The 19,655-nt window shown below is 30.0% G+C and overlaps 2 protein-coding genes across 3 annotated transcripts; one reads left to right on the top strand and one right to left on the bottom strand.

Moving 5' to 3' along the window:
• Positions 1-158: 158 nt before the first annotated feature.
• LOC143082174 (leucine-rich repeat-containing protein 72-like) lies at positions 159-19,459 on the bottom strand. Of its 2 annotated transcripts, XM_076257735.1 has the most exons (9): positions 19,410-19,459; positions 16,180-16,253; positions 14,760-14,829; positions 14,119-14,314; positions 2,849-2,881; positions 2,703-2,759; positions 2,035-2,187; positions 1,575-1,611; positions 159-967 (listed from the first exon to the last, which is right to left on the bottom strand). In XM_076257735.1, the coding sequence occupies exons 1-9, from the start codon at positions 19,452-19,454 to the stop codon at positions 802-804; spliced, it is 831 nt and encodes a 276-aa protein (XP_076113850.1). In that variant the 5' UTR covers positions 19,455-19,459; the 3' UTR covers positions 159-801. The 2 variants fall into 2 exon arrangements, with proteins under 2 accessions (XP_076113850.1, XP_076113851.1); XM_076257736.1 differs by lacking the exon at positions 2,703-2,759 and having other exon boundaries at positions 2,792-2,881.
• LOC143082173 (uncharacterized) lies at positions 5,339-11,409 on the top strand. The gene is made up of 3 exons (XM_076257734.1): positions 5,339-5,428; positions 6,564-6,650; positions 6,891-11,409. The coding sequence occupies exon 3, from the start codon at positions 7,082-7,084 to the stop codon at positions 10,826-10,828; it is 3,747 nt and encodes a 1,248-aa protein (XP_076113849.1). The 5' UTR covers positions 5,339-5,428; positions 6,564-6,650; positions 6,891-7,081; the 3' UTR covers positions 10,829-11,409.
• Positions 19,460-19,655: the final 196 nt, after the last annotated feature.

Raw genomic sequence — 19,655 nt, 5'->3', positions numbered from 1 at the left:
ATTACAACTATCCACAGTTACAGAATTGTAATTGTTACAAAAATATATACTATGTGGTAATCTAAATTATCTTTAAAAATATATTATAATGAAACAATCATTTATACTGATTTGCCTTAAAAAACTGAATAAATGAACGCTGTATAGTTATGCTGTTAAGCAGAGATGACCAGTTATACATGTATAATCAAATTGTATTCATCCATAATGATGGCAGTGGTCAATATACATGTGTTGCACTGAAACATTCATTAAATCAAACAATTGGTTTTACAATTAAACTCATGAAATCATGAATCTTTAAATGAAATCAGTCATAAAAAGTAGCCTGCATGATATTTTCCCATACCCCTATGAAAAATTCTAATGTTTGTAATTTAGACCTCTGCCACCTTACTACCTTACCACAATTCTGAGATGGCTCCTATTTTCTATCTGACAAGTTCATATTTCTATATATATAGTATATTGACAGCAATATGAAAACATTCCGTGTAACATAAACAAATTCAATTCCAATCTCCTCTTTAGTTACACCAATAAATAGCACTTATAAAACATGTCCATGAAATACGGATATATTTGAAGCTGAAAAAAATGTTTTGATTCTAAATAGAAATATTTTCTAATACTTTTTTTTAATACTCTATGAATTTCTAATACATCTTAAGTTATCACCAATGAATTCTAATACATCTTCAATTATCAACAATGCAATCTAATACTTCTTCAATTATCACAAATAAATTCTAATACTTTTATATTTATCACAGTTTAAAAAAAATGATAACACATAATGAATTAACGATAAACATGTGTTATGATTTCTGGCGAATCAAAAGGTTTGTCCATCTGTCGTCTTTCTTCATATCGTGGTATTTTCGACCAATCAAATGTGGTAAAAACAGTGACTGACTTCTTTAATCTTCTAGCGTTTACAGCTTCTTCTGTGTTGTCATAAGGAGGACTGAAGTAAAACAAGAACATTTTTATAGTAAACAACCATATTGTTATGTTTGATTTGAGATTTGTTATAACAAGCATTGTGTATAGGTTTCATAACAATCGATTGAGGCAAAATTAAGTTAGAGAATGGAAATGCTGACTTTTTTCCATTTAAAAGTGCATAACTCTAGTGATGTAAAATAGACAGTATCCAATAGACTATTTTCATATTGCCGACTTTTTAGACGGATTATATTCTTTCTGGTTTGACATCCAGGTACTCGGTTTACTAAGAGCAACTTTAAGAAGCTTTTAGTCGGTAAATGTTTTGTAGGAAACAAATTTTAATGCTTCAATTATACAACAAAATATTTCAGTAATAAAACACATTGAAAAGGTCATAGTGCTAGAGCAGTAACAGTGGCGTCATCAGAATTCAAACTAGATTTGTGTTTTGTGGTAATAAGCCATGTGTATACAACTATAGGTAACTGTACAGATATCAACAATGAGCAAAACCATTACCATATAATAAGGGAATAAAAGGTTTTAGACATGACACAATGTGAAACAATTCAACCTGTTCAGTGGATTATAATCTATATAATTGTCTGATGTACTTTACTTACTTGTCTCTCAGGTAACTGTTTCCTATATGTTTGGATTCTGAAATCAAAATCAATAAAATGTATTAAACAACCATGTGTATTTATATTTTTTTTTCAATATTTTCTGCTTTGGTAAATAAATATAAATAATATCACTAAATCAATGCATTTTTTTTCATGTCATGTTATACCCGACATAGACATTTTTTCTGAAGTACTTTGTTTTTATTAAGTAAGTGTTTTTTTTTTATTTAACCTTTTCAAACTTAAATTTTAAAGGTTGCGTTTAATTGATAAATTAATGCAGATTGACTTGAGCATGTGACATTGCTACATGACGTCATTGCTTAATATTAAGGAGTATTAAGTCCTGTCCATGATCTTAAAATGTCAGTAAGTAACATCAAAGGGAACATGTAAAAATTAATAGGATATAAAAAATAATAATATAACGAATATACAGAATCCAACTTTTACTAACCTATATCTGTGGTCCGTGATCTTTCTAGACCTGGAGGGTAATATAACTCTGGGGGGCCTTCTGATCGTCTACCAAATGCGATTGTCTCCCTTATCTTTTCTTGTTCCTGGTCGTAAACTCTCCTGGCTTGATCTGTTTCTGTCTTCCCTACCTCTAAAGTAATCAAATCAATAATTATGGGTCTTTAGAAACAAATTAATAAATATGTCATGATTTTGACATCAAGTTTTATATTTTTAAAGTTCAGGAAACATATCAAAAAAGAAAAACTTGCAAATATGTGCACAAAAGTATTTTCTATGTGACATTCTTAGTTTTCCTTTATTTAATTATTAATTCAAAGTGATAGGGTAAACTCAGTCTTTTCTATAAATTTACTAATCTCGATTAACTACTTGCATAGCATTGTTTTAATTCCAGTTTAGGTCTAATGAAATACCATATAGGAATCTACAAAGGAATTTGGAACAACAATAAATCAAACTGAAAAAGGTTATATGAAGTAAATGTCAATGAGACAGTAATCCAACAAGTAAACTAACAGTGTACAATAATAGACAATGAGTTTACATGATGAGGATGAAAGTAATTATAGGTTACAGTACAGCTTTCAACAATGCAAAAAAACAACAACAAATTCCCTCAAGTCAGCTATAAAATTGTCTTACCTTGTCTATCCAGGAGTTTTAAGGAGGGAACTGTATGAATTAATAACAGTCGGTAACCTGGTTCCTATCTGGTACCTATATTATCTTACCTTGTCTATCCAGGAGTTTTAAGGAGGGAACTGTATGTATTAATAACAGTCGGTAACCTGGTTCCTGAGAAACTGGATTGTCAAACAGGTCTGAAATGATAAAAACGAATAAAAAAATATAATGTAATCCTTTTTGTTCTTAGTTATAATTCTTTGTTATTCTGAATGGTTCATAGGACAACGAATATCTACTATTATTCTCAAATGATGCAGGAAGTGTACCTATTATATACTACCTGTACTACCAATGACAACAAAGCTTTACAAAGGAGTAGGTCCGGTTAGGGCCAATTTTGGCCTCAAATTTCAGGTTCATCTGACGAAAGATTTTGGACACTTTTTAAACACTTCAGTGTCTATTTCAGTTGATTCAATTAGTTTATGTGAAAGATTTTAACTGATTTAGTCATTGAAAAACGCTCCGATTCAAGCTTAAATAGGAAAAATCTATCAAATATGCAAAAAATTGTCACTTTTCAGTTTTTATTTTGTCAAAAATGAAAGTGGCCTCATCTGTGTCCATCCTCAATCATTATATATGCTATGTATTACCATCAAATACAACTTACATTTCAATATTAAGAATGAACACAAATGCGGCCATTTTCATTTAAGACAGAAACCGTCTAAAATTTAACTACAATTGTGAAGATTTCAGTAATTAGCATGACTTAATGATGCTAGTACCCAAAATAAGTGCATTGTATTGTCTACTTTCCAATAAATAGCTAAAAGTTTACATTTTAACAATTTTGTAAACTGCTATATTTTGGGGCCAAAAAGGGGTCTTACTGAACCTACTCCTTTTCAACATAATATTTAAGAATATATATCGTCGTTGTTATGCAAAAACCTCGTATCTAAGGTTTTGATAATTTTACACCAGGCAGTAAAAACTGAAATCTTTTTATCAATTATTTAGAATAAAATATGTATGTTCCATTGTATGCAAAATATCTGATCTTCTTACCAATCAATTACCAAGACGAGCAAACATTTCTGCACCTATATTGTATTTTCAAAGCTTTTCATTATTTTTATTAGCTTTGAGAACCTAAACTTGATAAAACTGTACCTGTTATAATGTCAGCTGCCGTGCAAAGTGTTTTTCTTTTGAGATACGATATTTTCGCACAACAAAATGTCTCACCAATCCGACTACACTTTTTCGTCACATGTCAGAATTCAGATTAATGATTGGTTAGAAGATCAGATATTTTCGCATACAGTGGAACATACATATTTAATCCTAAATAATCGATAAAAAGATTTACGCAAAAAATTGATATACGAGTTTTTTGCATAACAGCGACGATATGATCTTTTTAGCTCTCAGATACCTTCAAATGGTCCTTAGCCATGACAACTTGTGCATAAATATTAAATCTACACATATTTTTTTTAAATTATTTTCATGTTTCATGTCCAGTTGTCTCCCTTTTATGTAATTATAAGAATAAGAAAATTAGTCCAGTCAAACTGAGGCTTAACCTCAAACTAATTGCAACCGAAAATGTTTTAGTTCTAATCCATAGCATTAAGCCCTGAATATATACACAGAAAAAAGTCCCATAAAATCTAACTTGAGGAAAACTCAAAATCAGCATTTTTAATTTTCCTATGGAAATTAACATTGGAAAGGGAAGATAACTGCAAAAATGAGTCTCTTCTCAGTTTTTGGTTGATATTCTTAAAATTCATGTAAAGCATGATACTTTGATGGGGTTATAAGTTCGTATTTGTCTATTTATATCATCTCCTGCTCATGATATGTACAAAACCGACGTGTTATGGGTATTTAAAAAAAAAAATAGTGCATTTTTCATCAAAGAAAGTGCAAATTTGTGGCTTTGTGACCATTTAAGAAAAATAATGTGCTGAAATTTGGAATTGTTTATATCTTTAACTTATAATTGTTCAACATCTACATTGTTTAAAGAAACTTCAAAACACAAAAAGAATATTTATATGCTTAATAATTTTTATTAAATTTGAGTAGAGAGGCCAGTTTATCGTCATTACGTCCGCCATTTTGTTTTCCGGTCGCGAAATTTTTCAAAATATATAATTTTGAAACGGGTTGTTTTGTCGGATTTTTGCCATAATGAAGAATAAAAAGTTAACCTAAATATTATAAGAATATAAAGTTAATTAAAAAGAATAACTTTATATAATAATTTAAAATGAAATCCAACGTAATATTTGATCAATCGCGGCGTATTTCCAATGAAAACGTTGACGGCGGCACGGTTTTTTCCAGAGGATTACCCACTTCAAACAGAAATAGAAATATGTTCCTGACGTCAGAAATTTATAAAATTACTATCCAATGAAAAAGGAGATTCCCATTTCTTTCACATGCGCAGTGAAGATTTATTTCCGGTTACTGCGTCCTTGACTTTCACGTTTGAAAACTTCAAAGATTGTAAACAACCAGATAAGTAATTCGAACCGAAATTTCACGTCCTTTATCGTTTACCTTGACACTTTTTCTTTCTAAACAACCCCATTCGGTAGCAATTAATAATCAGGAACATATTTCTTTTTTAAGATTAAACGATTAAACGAAAACGCAAGTGGAAATGAACGCCGATCAGAAAGCTGCCTCGAGTGACTGTAACGTCAGTACACAGAACGGTAAGTTTAGCAAATCATATATATTTTTTTGGTTAAATATTTGAACTTACTTTGGTGTAAAATTATTTGTCATCTTTCTTTTTGCTTTAAAGCGAATAAAAGTCATTGGACATTACTATTGTCCAGTAAGGAAGTATAATTTGAACAGTTGAAAAAAGTGTCCCATTTTTAAACAATCATAATGATATTTTAGAAGAAAATGACCATACAATATTTGATATTCTTATTACCTGGAAGCCTTATCTGGAGTTCTTTCAATTTAGTTAGTTTATATGAAACATTTGTGTTGTTTATTTAATAATGTTTCTTCAGTCTTCACAGAAAGTGACATGAAACAAGTTTTGTTTCTTTATTAAAAATGATAACCTGTATAGCATTTTTAAATGACATGAAAGGATCGTAATCGTGATAAATAAGGCTATTGCATGTCGCTTTTCTATAGTTTGAATTGTTTTACACTGGTCGTTCTGGTTTTATAAATATTGACATATTGTGACTTGGATGGAGAGTTGTTTCATTGGCATGTGTACCACATCTTCCTATATCTATTCTATGTTCTGTTTCAGGGAATTAAAATTTTATTCGCTAACCCAAATCTGTTTGCTATTTATGGTCAGATCATAAGTTTTCATACGTCATACCAATTCGTACAGTGCATTCTTTTTCAATGGAAATGTGACGTCACAATGCATTCGAATCACAATAGCACGAAAACTCACGAGAGAAGGATAAACATTTGCGACATTTCAACATACAATTCTGGACACTTGAACTATGACATTAATTTAAAGAACAGTCACGTTTTGTATCATCAATCTTAGGTTTATTTGCTACAGTTAGCATCAACAGCTTTTATATTTTATTGTCATTTGTCAAATATCATTTTGTACATGTAGCTTCCGTAAGTGTCAACTGGAGTTGAATATTTATTGCTAACGTTATATAAAAAAATATATTTCACCGTCATTAGTCATGTGGGGTATCACGTTACTACCCTCTTTTAAAATGTCTGACTTTTCTCTTTTGATGTAATTTCACGGGAATGTTTGGAATATTCAATAAAGGCAGACATATAGATATCAGATTTATTCATTTATATCATGAAGTCACAACTGATTATTTTTCTGTGTTTCAGGACTGGGAATGTTTCAAGAATATTTGTTGGAGTCCAACATATCTGGTGAACTATTGCAGGGTTTACTCACTGATGAGACATATGCCGGTTAGTAAAATACTTAATTATATACTGATTAAAAATAATTAATCATGCAAATTGAAAAAAAAATGTTATAACATTTAAACTTATCAGTTGAATAAGAATTTGTTTATTACTAACACTTAAAAGTACTTGTAAAGTGAAAGTGAATTGAAATTAATTCAAGTAAAAATAACATCCATATAACTGACAAATGATATGTTATTAGAGCTATTTCTTTGTGGTTCCTTTTGTTTTCTTTTTCAGTACAAAACATTCTTCCATATGCTGGTCATAGGATTTTAGATGTGCCAAAGATGATTTTATTGCTGGACGATATGTGCTGGTCACAGATAAATCAATGCCTTTATCTTGTAATAATATGGTAAATATATGACATTCCCTTTTTTTAATGAAATGCTAGTAATTTCACAAAAAAGGGAGAGTCAGATTATGTTATGTACATTATTTATAATTTTTGGGATATTTTTTTAATTTTAGATGATTGGGCCATTACCAAATTTCAAGAACCTGTTTGGAGGCAATATTTTTTTTGGGATATGGTTCTGAAGACAATTGAAGAATCACAGTCATTAACATTTAAAGAAAATTTGCCTATAGTTTTAAGTAATTTAGGGTTTAACAATGTAAACGTATCTCCTTTTGTAAGGAAAATAAGAAACAGGGTTATGGTTATTGTTAAAAAAGATAATAAGTTACTCGGTAAAGATTTCGCACTAAATCTGAATAGTGAGCTTGATAATTTAGGTCCATTTTGTAATGAGGTAGGAATAACTTTGAAATGGTTAGAAAATCCCTGTGAAATTCCAATAAAAACTGAAATTAAGAAAGGGCTTATATTAGAGTTTAGAAAGGCAAAGATCAGATTTGGATTTTCTGTAAAACAATGTTCACAATGGGTATTTTATTTGTGTAGTTTAGATGTGGCCCCAAATATGGGTGCATTACAAAATCAATGGGAGTCTATGTATAAGAGACAACTTTCACAACATAAATTGGGTAATGAAAGGAAAGTGCAATATCTGAACACCCTGTATTTGGCACCTGAAAGAAAATCTGTTATAAATAATACAAACCAAACAATTTTAACCAAAAATGTTTGTTATGAAAATAAAAATGAGAATGAAAATGAGAATAAAGAACAAAAAATAGTCACAGACCTGAGAATAAAACTTGGTAAATCAAGATCAGAGAGATATCAATGTAATGTAAATTTTTACAAACTTAAACAGGAGAATTTAAGATTAAAGAAAAAACATCATGTATGTGAAAATAAGTTATCTGAGTTGTCTGTACGTAACGTTAACAAACGCATAAAGCGTAAACAAAAGAAAATTGTTGACCTTCAAAAGGAAAATATTAAAATGAAAAAAGAAATCTTGTTTACAAAATTGAGAGCTAATGAAATCAGGAAAAAATACAAAGTTCAATCTAGTTTAATGAGATACTACAAATCTTTGAAAGATAAAAAAGTACAAAATACAATTAATTTGAATGAGACTATTGATTTAAAGCAAACAATTAAGAATAGTAAGGAAAGGATTGAATTTTTAGAAAATGAGAATATGAATTTACAGGAGGAAATAACAGAATTTAAAATGTCTTTTGAGTTGAACCAAATTGTTCAGACTTTCCATAATGGAAAATATAATGATACAGTCAGAGAAGTTTATGCTGCATTATTAAGTTTAAATGTCGGTGTTAACAATGTAGAAAAGGTGGTTAGAACGGTCTTGGAAAAGCTAGGGGGGTTGAAAGTAGAAAGGTTGCCGAAACGCACCTTTTCTGAAATTATGCTTGTAGAGGCCAAAGCTCTTGCTCAGATGCAAGCAGCTGAGGCAATGCTTACCAGTGAATGTAATACTTTGCATACTGATGGTACCAAAAGAGGGGGTCATGAATTTGGTGGTGTCCAGGTTGGAACCTCTTTTGGTCAGTTCAGTTTAGGAATAAATGAAATGGTTCGTGGAGATGCAGAAAGTTTTAAGTTATTAATAGATTCTGTATTAACAGACATGTCGAAAATTCTGGTAAAAAATTCAGATGCTAATTTATGTAAAGAAAGTAGGTCTAAACTTATTTTATCAATTAAAAACATGATGACTGATCGCCACATTGTTAACCAGTCATTAAAATTATTATTAGAAAAAATGAAAATAGAGTGTTTACCAACTGATGATGATACTGATATGGATTTAATTAAAAAGATGTCAGCTATTAATGGATTTAAATGTAATTTACATGTACTTGTTAATTTTGCTACTCAGGCTGAGTCTGGTTTGAAATTATGGGAACAAAATATTTTAGAATCTGTTGATTGTAGTAGTTTTTTCAGTCCTAGTTGTTGTGATTTTATCAGAGCTTCTACAAAGCTGTGTGTGCCTGGTGCAGATGAGAAATCTGGTTATGGTTTACTTTTTAAAACATTTTTAAACCAGTTGGAACCTCCTGTTGATTTGCAACTTACCACTTTTCATGGGCATAGAATTAATTTACTGTTTTCAATGGGTGCAAGTGTTTTTCACCATAGAAATCATATAAAATTATTTATTGAGAATTATTTTAATAAAGAGGACCGAAATAGATTACTTTGTGCTGTTTATAATTATGTAAACAATCCTGTATATTTAGCAGGTTGTAGAGCTTTAGGTATTGTAGATAAGCTTCTTACTGGTCCTTTATGGAGAATTATTGAAAATGTTGATCATATTTTAGATTTGAATGACATTTGGTTGGTTTTCAAAAATTCTATTGAACTCCTTTCAAAGGATGCTTCAGAACTTATTGAAGGGAAAGTTTTTTATCCAAAATTTACAAAAAAAGATGAAGTTTTTAATAGTTTATTTATTAATAATGATGTTGATGAAGAATTAAACCTCTTAACCATTGAGGCTCTTCAAATTATTTTAATAAATTTTTTGATTATAATAGAAAGACAGCTTTCTGACTGTTTACCTGGTGGTATTTTTAATGAAAACACTGAAGGTGTAAATAAAGATTTGCGTGTTGAATCAACAACGGTTGCAACAACAAATATTGTTTCTGAGAGAGATTTTGCTAATCTAGATCGCTTGAGGCGTGAAAAGCCTAATGCTAACACCATCGCATTAGAGGGCATAATTTTATTTTCGAACAATAAAACATTAAGATGGTTAGACAATATGAATGTAGAAAAAAAAGCGGAGGTATTTAAAATAGCAAGGGAGAAAACTCCAGAAATTATAAAACAGTTTAGAAAAAGAAAAGAGGAAATTAAAAAAAATCATATGCTTCTATTAAAGCAAAGGAAAGAGGAAAAAGAGAGAAAAGCTTTGAAAAAGCAGGAGGAAGTTAAAGCCTTAACAATTGAAATTCAAAAATATGGAGGGTTGTGGTTAAATTTAAAAGATTTAAATTTAAACTTGAAAAAAAGTGAAGATAAATCAGAAGCTGTTAAAACACAAATTAAATTTCACAAAAAGGTTTTAAAAACAAACACTGAAGATAAAACATTACTTCAGTTTTCTGCAAATAGTATACAGTTTAATTTTGAAGAACTATTATCACATTTAAAGGTTTTAATCAATTTTTCAAGTCATTCAAAAGACATGGGGGATGAAGAAGATTTTTCAAACGATAATGAAAATTTTATTATAAAATCTGCAAGTGATAGATTAATTTTCATGGAAAAACAAAGGGAAATCATTTTACAAAAAATCTGTCTTATAAAAAATAAGAAAAGGAAAGATGTTGTAACTGTATCTCAAGAACCGGTTACAAAAAAGGCACGAGGAAAGAGTTCAGTTATAAATTCTGTTATATCATGTAATACTAATAGTAATAATACTAATAATACTAATATTGATAATGATATTGATTCCAGCAGTGACTATGTTTTACCAAATTTAAATTTTCAGTGTGGACAATATGTTGCAGTGGCTTATGCAGATACATGGTATCCTGGACAAATTTTATGTATTAATGATAATTTTTTAGATATTAAATTTTTACATCATTCTAAAAACAAAAAAAATCTTTTCAAATGGCCTGAAATAGATGATAGACAAAAGGTTGAAAACATTTTTGTTTTTTTCTTAGATGTAAATGTATTACCAAAAGATGTTAGTGGAAGGTCTTGGTATGTTACCAATTTTGAAGAAGTTTCAGAGGAGTACACAAAATATGCAGAAACATACTTCAGTTGAAATCCAACTATTAATACTTCATTGTTTTATTTTTTGTAGGTCATTCGATTCTAAATTTAAATATTGTATTGACTATATATTGGAACCAGCTTAGTTTAGAATATAATTTTCTAATATTTAAGCATATTAATTTGGCATGTAAAATATTATGGTGATGGAAATCAGTGATTCATCTCAGAACTGACCACAACCTGGACAACATTTTGTAGTTAAATGTTTCGACTATATTCTTATTCATTAAAATTTAAATGATTGGGAAAAAATTATGTTTTAGGCACCTAAAATTTTTTGTTTGTTTCAGGCACCAAAATTTTTTAAATAATGTTTCAGGAACTAAATAATTGAACTTTCTTGAGGTTCAAGGGTTGGTCAGTTGAGGAATGATTCACTCCATTGTTGCTTATGTTTATAAGAGGTGATGGGAAAAACTAAGTGCATGTTTATAAAGTTTGTTAATTAAGTTTGTTGATTAAGTTTGTTTATAAAGTTTGTTTATTAAGTGAAGATTTATGTATGTCTTGGATGCAACTGTCAATCAAACTGCATCTTCTGAATTTCTTGATAATAAAATCTTAATCAAGTATTATGAATTTGTTTTGATTAAAGCCATCCTCTTTTTGAGAATTGAATATAAACAGATGAATATTCCTGAAAAATGATTTATTAGATTTAGTGTATAAAATTGAGAATGGAAATGGGGAATGTGCCAAAGAGACAACAACCCGACCATAGAAAAAAACAACAGCAGAAGGTCACCAACAGGTCTTCAATGTATGCCTGGACATAGCCCTTGAAAATCTCAGACTGTTTTGGTTCACCATACAGGATATTAAATGGAAAGATCCACATAAAGAATTGAAAATTGGTATTTGCTGTATCTTTGGTTACATTTAGTTTAAATAAGTGCAGGATACTGGTTATTCAAACAGCAGGTCAAAGGTACGATTTAAAAAATTGGTATTTGCTTTATCTTTACTAAGATTTAGTTTGAATATAGCATTAAGTATGCTTTTTAGCAAGGCAATTCAGAATATCTATTTAGATAGGACTGTTACCTTGTAAATCGGCATCAACAAATTTTGAAGATTACTCACAGTTTTTATGCAACATATATTTTATAAGCTTTACAATTTCATAAAAATCAGTATAGCTCCTTATTGATGCCAGTAATGAAATATGTATTACCAGCAATGACAAGATGGATTAAAGACCATTAATTTGGTACCACAATTTTCAAAATCGGTCAAGAAATGAGCAAGTTATGAAGGAAAACATGTTTTTTCCGGGGGAAATTGAGAAAATGTCGGCCATCTTTATTCAAAATGGCCGCCATTTTCCCTGTGAAACATCTATATTTATCATCATTATGGCTCTTGACTTTTCACAATGTTGAGTTTCAAATTTGATCCCAATTCATTGCACAGTTTTAGAGATATGATCATTTTAGTCTGTTTTCTATTCAAAAAGGCTGCTTTATGTCTTAGTTTATCGGTGCCATTTACATTTTTCATCAAAAATTATGGCGACTACATGTTAAGAGACCATGAACTCTTTGTTTTTTTCCATTTTATTATACAAAGATTTCATAATTCAACAAAACAGGCAAGGTTTTACAGTTAGTATAGTGTAAACCTATACATTAATTTGTAATTTCACAGAAAAATATGTCTCAACATGGCTGTTCGGGCATTTTGTGCAATGTCAGAAGGGAGGAATCTATGCTGTTGGATGCTGAAAAAAATCTGCTAAAAACATATGTAAATGAGTATAAATGAATTTCTGTTAAGATTGGAGTGCATTCTGAAAGAAAATGGTGTATAAAGGCAAAGAACTAACTACTTGCCACAAAATATACCTATTAAAATTGAAATCTACTCGATTTTATTGGCGGCCATCTTGGAAAAAAAAGGGGGGATGAAAACCAACTTTGAATCGATCATAACTTTGTAACCGTACATTGGATTTTTAAAAACAAGGGCTCAAAATGCTCGTCTTGACAAGATCTTGACAAATAGGTCAATTATACACCATAATTTCTTGTTATTATATAGGCCTGGCCTCTCTAATTTGAGACAGGTTGGATAATTTAATATATGGTAAACTAATAACTTATGATATCTAGATTGCAGCTTGATAAAAGATATGAGAACACCTTGAGAGTTGTTTATTATACTCTAAAGATAGCTAAAATATCTTGAATCAATACATTCTCTTGAATAAAAGCAGTAAAAGGGGTAATTTTGTATCAATTTTTATTGATGTTTCTACCTTTTTGCAGAGTTATCTCCCATTTCAATGCAAATCTCCATAGGAATTTTAAAATCATGATTTGTTAGTCTTCCTCAAGTTATATTTTGTTGGACTTTTGTCTGTGTATATTTTGGGTGTAATGCTAAAGATTAAAACTTCAAAATCTACTGTTGCAATTACGTTTAAGGTTAGGGTCAAATTTATGCTACATTGACTGGACTAAATGTGGTATAATTGGCAATGAGACAACTCTCCATCAGTATAACAGCTATAGTTCACCATTCACCTTCAGCAATGAGCAAAACCCTAACCACATGTAAGCTATAAAAAACTCTGAAAAAAATAAACAGTTCAAACAAGAAAATTAGCAGCCTGATTTACGTACAAAATTAAACAATAAACAAAATACATTTATGAAATACAGCAATAATTGATAACCACTAAATTACAAGCTCTTGATTTGGGACAGACAAATTTCAGAATGTGGTGTGGTTATCTTAGAATAGTTAGTTCTCAATCTCATTTTATGACTGAGAGTTCCAATGTGACAAAGGGATGTAATTCATGTGTATTGATACTGAAATGCAGAGATGTTTGTGATAAAAGACAAAATATTGATGTTTAATCACCAACTAACATTTAAAAGAATTATTCATAATATATGACACATGTTGCTTATATCATCCTCATCGGGTATGGTAAAAAAGTTTGGGAAAAAAAAAAGAATTTGTGAGAAAAAAAATTATGGGCTTAAACAGAACATCCAATATCTTATTTGTCTATATCATTATTGTGGTACAAATGTACTATGAAAAGTTTTATAAATGAAAACTATATATCATAATGTATTTATCTAAACTATGTACATACCAAAGCACTTTAATTGTTGAAATTGCAGTTTCCATATATGTAATTCTACATAAATTTCATCTGACTATTAATTATTGTCAGGTCTTACTTTCCATGTATTTAAAAGTGTGAAAATCCTACACATTTTGTTCAGTTAGACTAACATTAATAAATAATAACAAGGCACTTACTAAGTGTGTGTAAAGTTTGCATTTTGTTGAATTCTTTAGCGACTCTCTCTAGTTTAGTGAGTTGATTGTTATGTAACATTAGAACCTCAAGACAGGTCAGATGTCGTAACTTTCCACATATTGTTGTCAGCTGATTGTTCTCAAGATGGAGTTCTTTCAACAGGAAGTTGTTTGTCAAACAATTAATACTTCTTAGCTAAAAGAAAAACAACCAATATAGTAATGTTATTTGTAAAACAATATAAACATATGTGAAATCTTAACACCATTATCTTGCTGACATGACTTCTTATCTATTAAAAAAAATAGTTTCATTTTAATACCCATTTTCTTGGTACCTTTGATACCTATTACTAGATACACATGAATAATTGAAAATTGAAGATGTTGATCTCCATTATTATGTTATTATTAGTGAGTTGTCTCCCATTAGATATGATTTTACTTGTATAATTATTATCAGTGTCAGCAGATTCCAAAATTATGTTATAATTAGTTTTGTAAAATGAAAAAGAAAAAAACCAATTCAGATTCATTTATCATATTTATTCCCCATTATCAATGTTTTGTGTAAACTTAAACCATGATTGACATTTATTCAGAAAAAAACTTTTTGTCTCTATACAAGTATCTATACATACCTTATTTGCATTCAACCATAATATCTTCAAGAATTTAAATCTGGTTAAATCAACAACTTCTGAAAGATCTCTGAAATGCAGAATATAATCATACAGTCTTTAACATTTCATATCTTTAGTTATCTATCAAATGCTAATGTCAAATCTCAGAAATATCAATTACACTTATTGCGAACCCTATCATAGTTTTCCATAGATTCACCTGCAAGTTACCTGTCCATTTAAACTTTTGTAAGTTCTATTGTCCCATTGAACAAATACAACAGGTATTGTTCTCTGTATAGTTTATTTGATGGGACCTTTAAATTTCTTCCAAGAGAAATCTATCACTCATTGATTAATTTGCCTGACCAAAAAAATATCTTCTTTGTTCATTGAAATACATGTATATAAACTCACATAAACTGCCTGTGATGCAGTATTTATTCATTATCAATGATATATATTTTCAATCTGTTCAATATAAGCTCTGATTTAATTATAAAAAGTTTATTTCTGATTTTTTTTAACTACTGCATGCATTTATGTTTCAAAGAATTTGCATGTTTTTGTGGTTGTTCAGTTATAAAGAATGCATTTATGAAGACCTTTATTTAAACATTATCATTTCAAGTTTTTACTTATGAACAGACTAAAAAAAAGCAAATTTTAATAGGTAAAATGTTAAAATTTGATCAGAATTCAACTTTCAATTTTTAAATAAGTGTTTATATCAAACAAATTGAAAATGTGTTATTGATTGAATAAATACAACATCACATGCAGTTTCATAGTTACTTATTTGTACATGTATTTCCATCATTGACAGTTCAATTTTTTGTTCAGGTAAATTAATCAGTGAGTGATAGATTTCTCTTGCAAAAAATTTAAAGGTCCCAGTGAATAAACTACACAGAGAACAATACCTGTTGTATTTGTTAGATGGGACAATATAACTTACAAAAGTTTAAATGGACAGGTAACTTGCAGGTGAATCTATGGAAAACTATGATAGGGTTCGCAATAAATCAGGATTTCCAGAATGAAGTATTAGATATATATTAGCTAGTTTTAAAAGTTTAGAAATGAATTTTAAAATCTTAATAATCTGATAAACACAGTCTTGATGTTTATATACATGTAGATGTCTTACTAATGCATTGTAATAAGTATTGATACATGTACATGTACCTTATTAATCTTATAAACTACAGAAATTGCTTCAGATACAAGTCTTACAGACTTACTTACTGATGTAATAAGTTTCATCACTTTACTCTCGAACTAATAAATCTGATAAATACAGAAATTGCCACTGAAATCTTACTGATCCGATAAATACAGAAATTGCCACTGAAATCTTACTGATTTGATAAATACAGAAATTGCCACTGAAATCTTACTGATTCGATATATACAGAAATTGTCACTAAAATCTTACTGATTTGATAAATACAGCTCTTCCACATCTTTATCTTTTTTGATGCCACATTTCTCCAGCAATGATTTGATGGTCTAGAAAGTAAAAATTCATTCATCACAATCTAAATTATAGGTTCAGTTTACATGAACCTCAAATAGTTTTGGTGTAGATTTTAATCATACATGTCATATAACAAAATAATTTATATAATATAACTTGGCTAACTGTTAAATTTAGCTTTGTATAATATTCAACAGGAATTCATATTTAAAGCTATTTTAGTGTAGAAAATTTACCTGGCTTGACTCTTTATAGTCAGTGCTGTTAAGTTCTCATCTGTCAGCTATTGAGAGAGATGATGAGGATGATGATTTTGTAGGTTATGTCAATGGGAAATACTGGGCAATATCATTTTTTATGCTTATTTATGTTTGCATAATACAGCCTGAAGGCTTTATTGTTTTTTTTTACTTTATTTAAAATTTTGAAGAAAAAACATCAAACATGTTGATTATTCATTTGATAAAAATTATTCATTAATTAATTGAAAAGAGAATGTATCATGCCACATACATCAGTCATAAAATATTGAGAAAAAATTGAACAATTAGATAATGTTTTCCTACTGCTAAATAATTATAAACATGTGATGATTTTAAAGAAGAAACAACATAAAAAATGTGGTGCACACTGAATAACCCATGTAGTGGGTTATTATTAAGTGCATGTGTGTACCACATTTTCTATGTTATTTTGAATACATGTAGACAGAAAAAAGTCATTTTTTAAAATTTTATTCTAAATTCCATTTTAAATCAACATAAATCATAAAAAAATGTTGATGACATCACAGTAACATGACAAAATTATGTCTATGAGGTGATAATCAAAACAACTATCATGCTACCACAGCATTTTATTAATTAACTTATTCTTGATAATTCAAATTTCACGCATTTTTACACATGCTTTTACTGTTTGAAACACATGTTATTTTTTCTGTTTCATTGAGATTCCCACATGGCATTGTGAAGAAAGATTATGTTGGCTTTCAATATTTTCGATTTTCATGCAATCTTTGGTAAAATACAGTGTGAGTTAATTTTTATATTATTTTATTTTATAACTTAAAGTAAATATTTTATATTTTTGATAAGTTTAAGCAATTAATTATCTACGTTTTCTTTGTTTAACTGCCGATTTACGTGCACACAGGTCATGTTTGTTTTGCATTATGTACACCTTTTATTTGAGAATAATTAATCATTTTAGCGTTTAGGTTAAAATATTGTTCTTGCAATTGATTTTTCTTATTTAATTTAAGCTAATTAACTTTTCAGTAGTACAGTTGCTATCGGGTAAAAAATCTATGGAACGCCATTAGTGCCATCTTTACACCTGCATTTCTACTTTATGGAATGCAATAAATGCCAAAGTTGTTTTTTTTAATTTCGCTATTTAGATCATGTTTGTTTATGTTTTGAACTTATAATTATTCAAAGGAATTTTTATACTTAAAAATAAATGTATGGAGGTCAATGAGTGTCATTTTGACAATGTTTATTTTCTTGTAATTTTTCGGTAAATTACAGCATTTGAGTTTATGATTTTTATTTTTTCTCTTTGTAGCTTTTTACTACATGTATATGTATTATGCGATTATCTGCAACGATCAAGTATATTAATAAAGAATTTGAAATTAACGTAGTTTGAAGACTTTACAACAATGTCAGCTTATCAGAAGACACATTACTTCCCAAATTAAATTATTAATTATATAAAGTGTGATATAAATTGGAGAACAAAAAAATTGTGCAATTTTCATGTCTGTAAAATAAAGGGACATAACTCAAGAATGGTAAAAGAGAAGCCAGCAAAATTCAAATTTGATCTTTGTTTTGTAGTAATTAGCATAGTTTATAAGGTTATAACATTTGGACGCAAACTTAAGTTAGAGAATGGAAACAACTTTAGCCTTAGGGACATATGGATGGACAAGTGTAAAACTTAATGGCTGGTGGAAGTCTAGTCCGAGGTCCAACAACTGTTTTACCAGACAAGCTGGGGCCTTGGGACGTCAGAGCTTTTGGTATTGAGCTGTATTTTGCCTCCGAATGAAGATCTACTCCGAATCACCTTTTGACGTCAAGCAACAATTACTTTTTATTTGTGACGTCAAATATTTTGAATTATGATGTTAAAGTTTACGGGAACCTGTGTGATTTTACGTAATGGTGGACAAATTTGCATACAAGTGTAAATACGTCTATCCTATCCCCCCCTCATAATTCCAAGTCACCAGAAGCGACAAAGCACCGCATCTATTTTGGACGGGCAAATATCCACTTTTTGATATGGGACGAGCTCTGACGTCCAACAGTCCAGCTTGTCTGGCAAAAGCCAAAACAGCCTTGGACTTCAGAGTAATCTTGGACTAGTGGGGGTCTTTAAATATTACCAGATGCCAAATTGATTTTAAATATGTGCCTATTTAACCAGGTGAGATTTGACATTTTCTACGGGTGGCACCGTGCCGAATTGACTTTTTCTATAGAGGCCGATTTGACTTGTACATTTAAAACAACTGTAAATTAACGATTCATAAACGAATAAAAACGAACTTTTGTGTGAGTTCGTGGTCTAGTGGTTAAGACCGATGGCTACAGTGCTGAAGGTCCCGAGTTCGATTCTCACTCGGGGTGCTAAAAATCTCAGTACATTAGAAGGGTAATTTTCACCCTCTCACACACATCTCTGGTACCCAGACCGGAGTTTAAACTAGAATGGGTACGTTGGGGGCCTCGGTTGGTCAAAGTGTCCCTACTTTGACCTGGAGATCAATCTTCTGATATCTCTCTGGTTTGTCTGTTTCCACCGAGTGGCCCGGTGGTTCTCTCCGAGTACTTCGGCTTCCTCCACCACAATAACAGACTTCCCGGTGTCCTAGCACTCCCTTTGTGTTGAATTGGGTGGGGATTGGTTGTCCTTGTAAAAATAATTGTCGTATAAATATACGTTAGTGACACATCTCCATTAATCCCGTTAGGGAGTGTACATGGATGCCACTGTACCCTCGCAGCTTTCGAGGGGTTCTTCGGATATCGGAGGCATTTACCAGTACATACATACATTACACAGTCTTATCAAACGCAAAAATTTAGTAGACTGCAGATTGAAAATACATCAGGCGGTGAACTGAAATGAAAACTGAAGAAGAAGAAAACTTGACTGTATTTCGATGTCATTACTTGATTTGACTTGTAATTATTTTTCATCAGTCCGGTGTCCGCCATCTTGCTGGTTGTCAAAATAATGTAAATGAAGCTGGTACTATTTTCGTAACTAAGTTTTTGTTTAAATATAATAATTGAAACCATTTATATATTAACAAACAAATTTATATTGCATTTTTATCTGTTCTAACATTCAATTGAACATATCTGCATATTGTTAACAGTTTTAGTTTCGTATTTTGTAAGGGGATTTCCAGCCTT

Source organism: Mytilus galloprovincialis, chromosome 7 (assembly GCF_965363235.1).
Source record: "Mytilus galloprovincialis chromosome 7, xbMytGall1.hap1.1, whole genome shotgun sequence".
NCBI classification, from domain to species: domain Eukaryota; kingdom Metazoa; phylum Mollusca; class Bivalvia; order Mytilida; family Mytilidae; genus Mytilus; species Mytilus galloprovincialis.
Note: the sequence above shows the minus strand (reverse complement) of the source record. Positions and strands in the feature narration are given on the sequence as shown.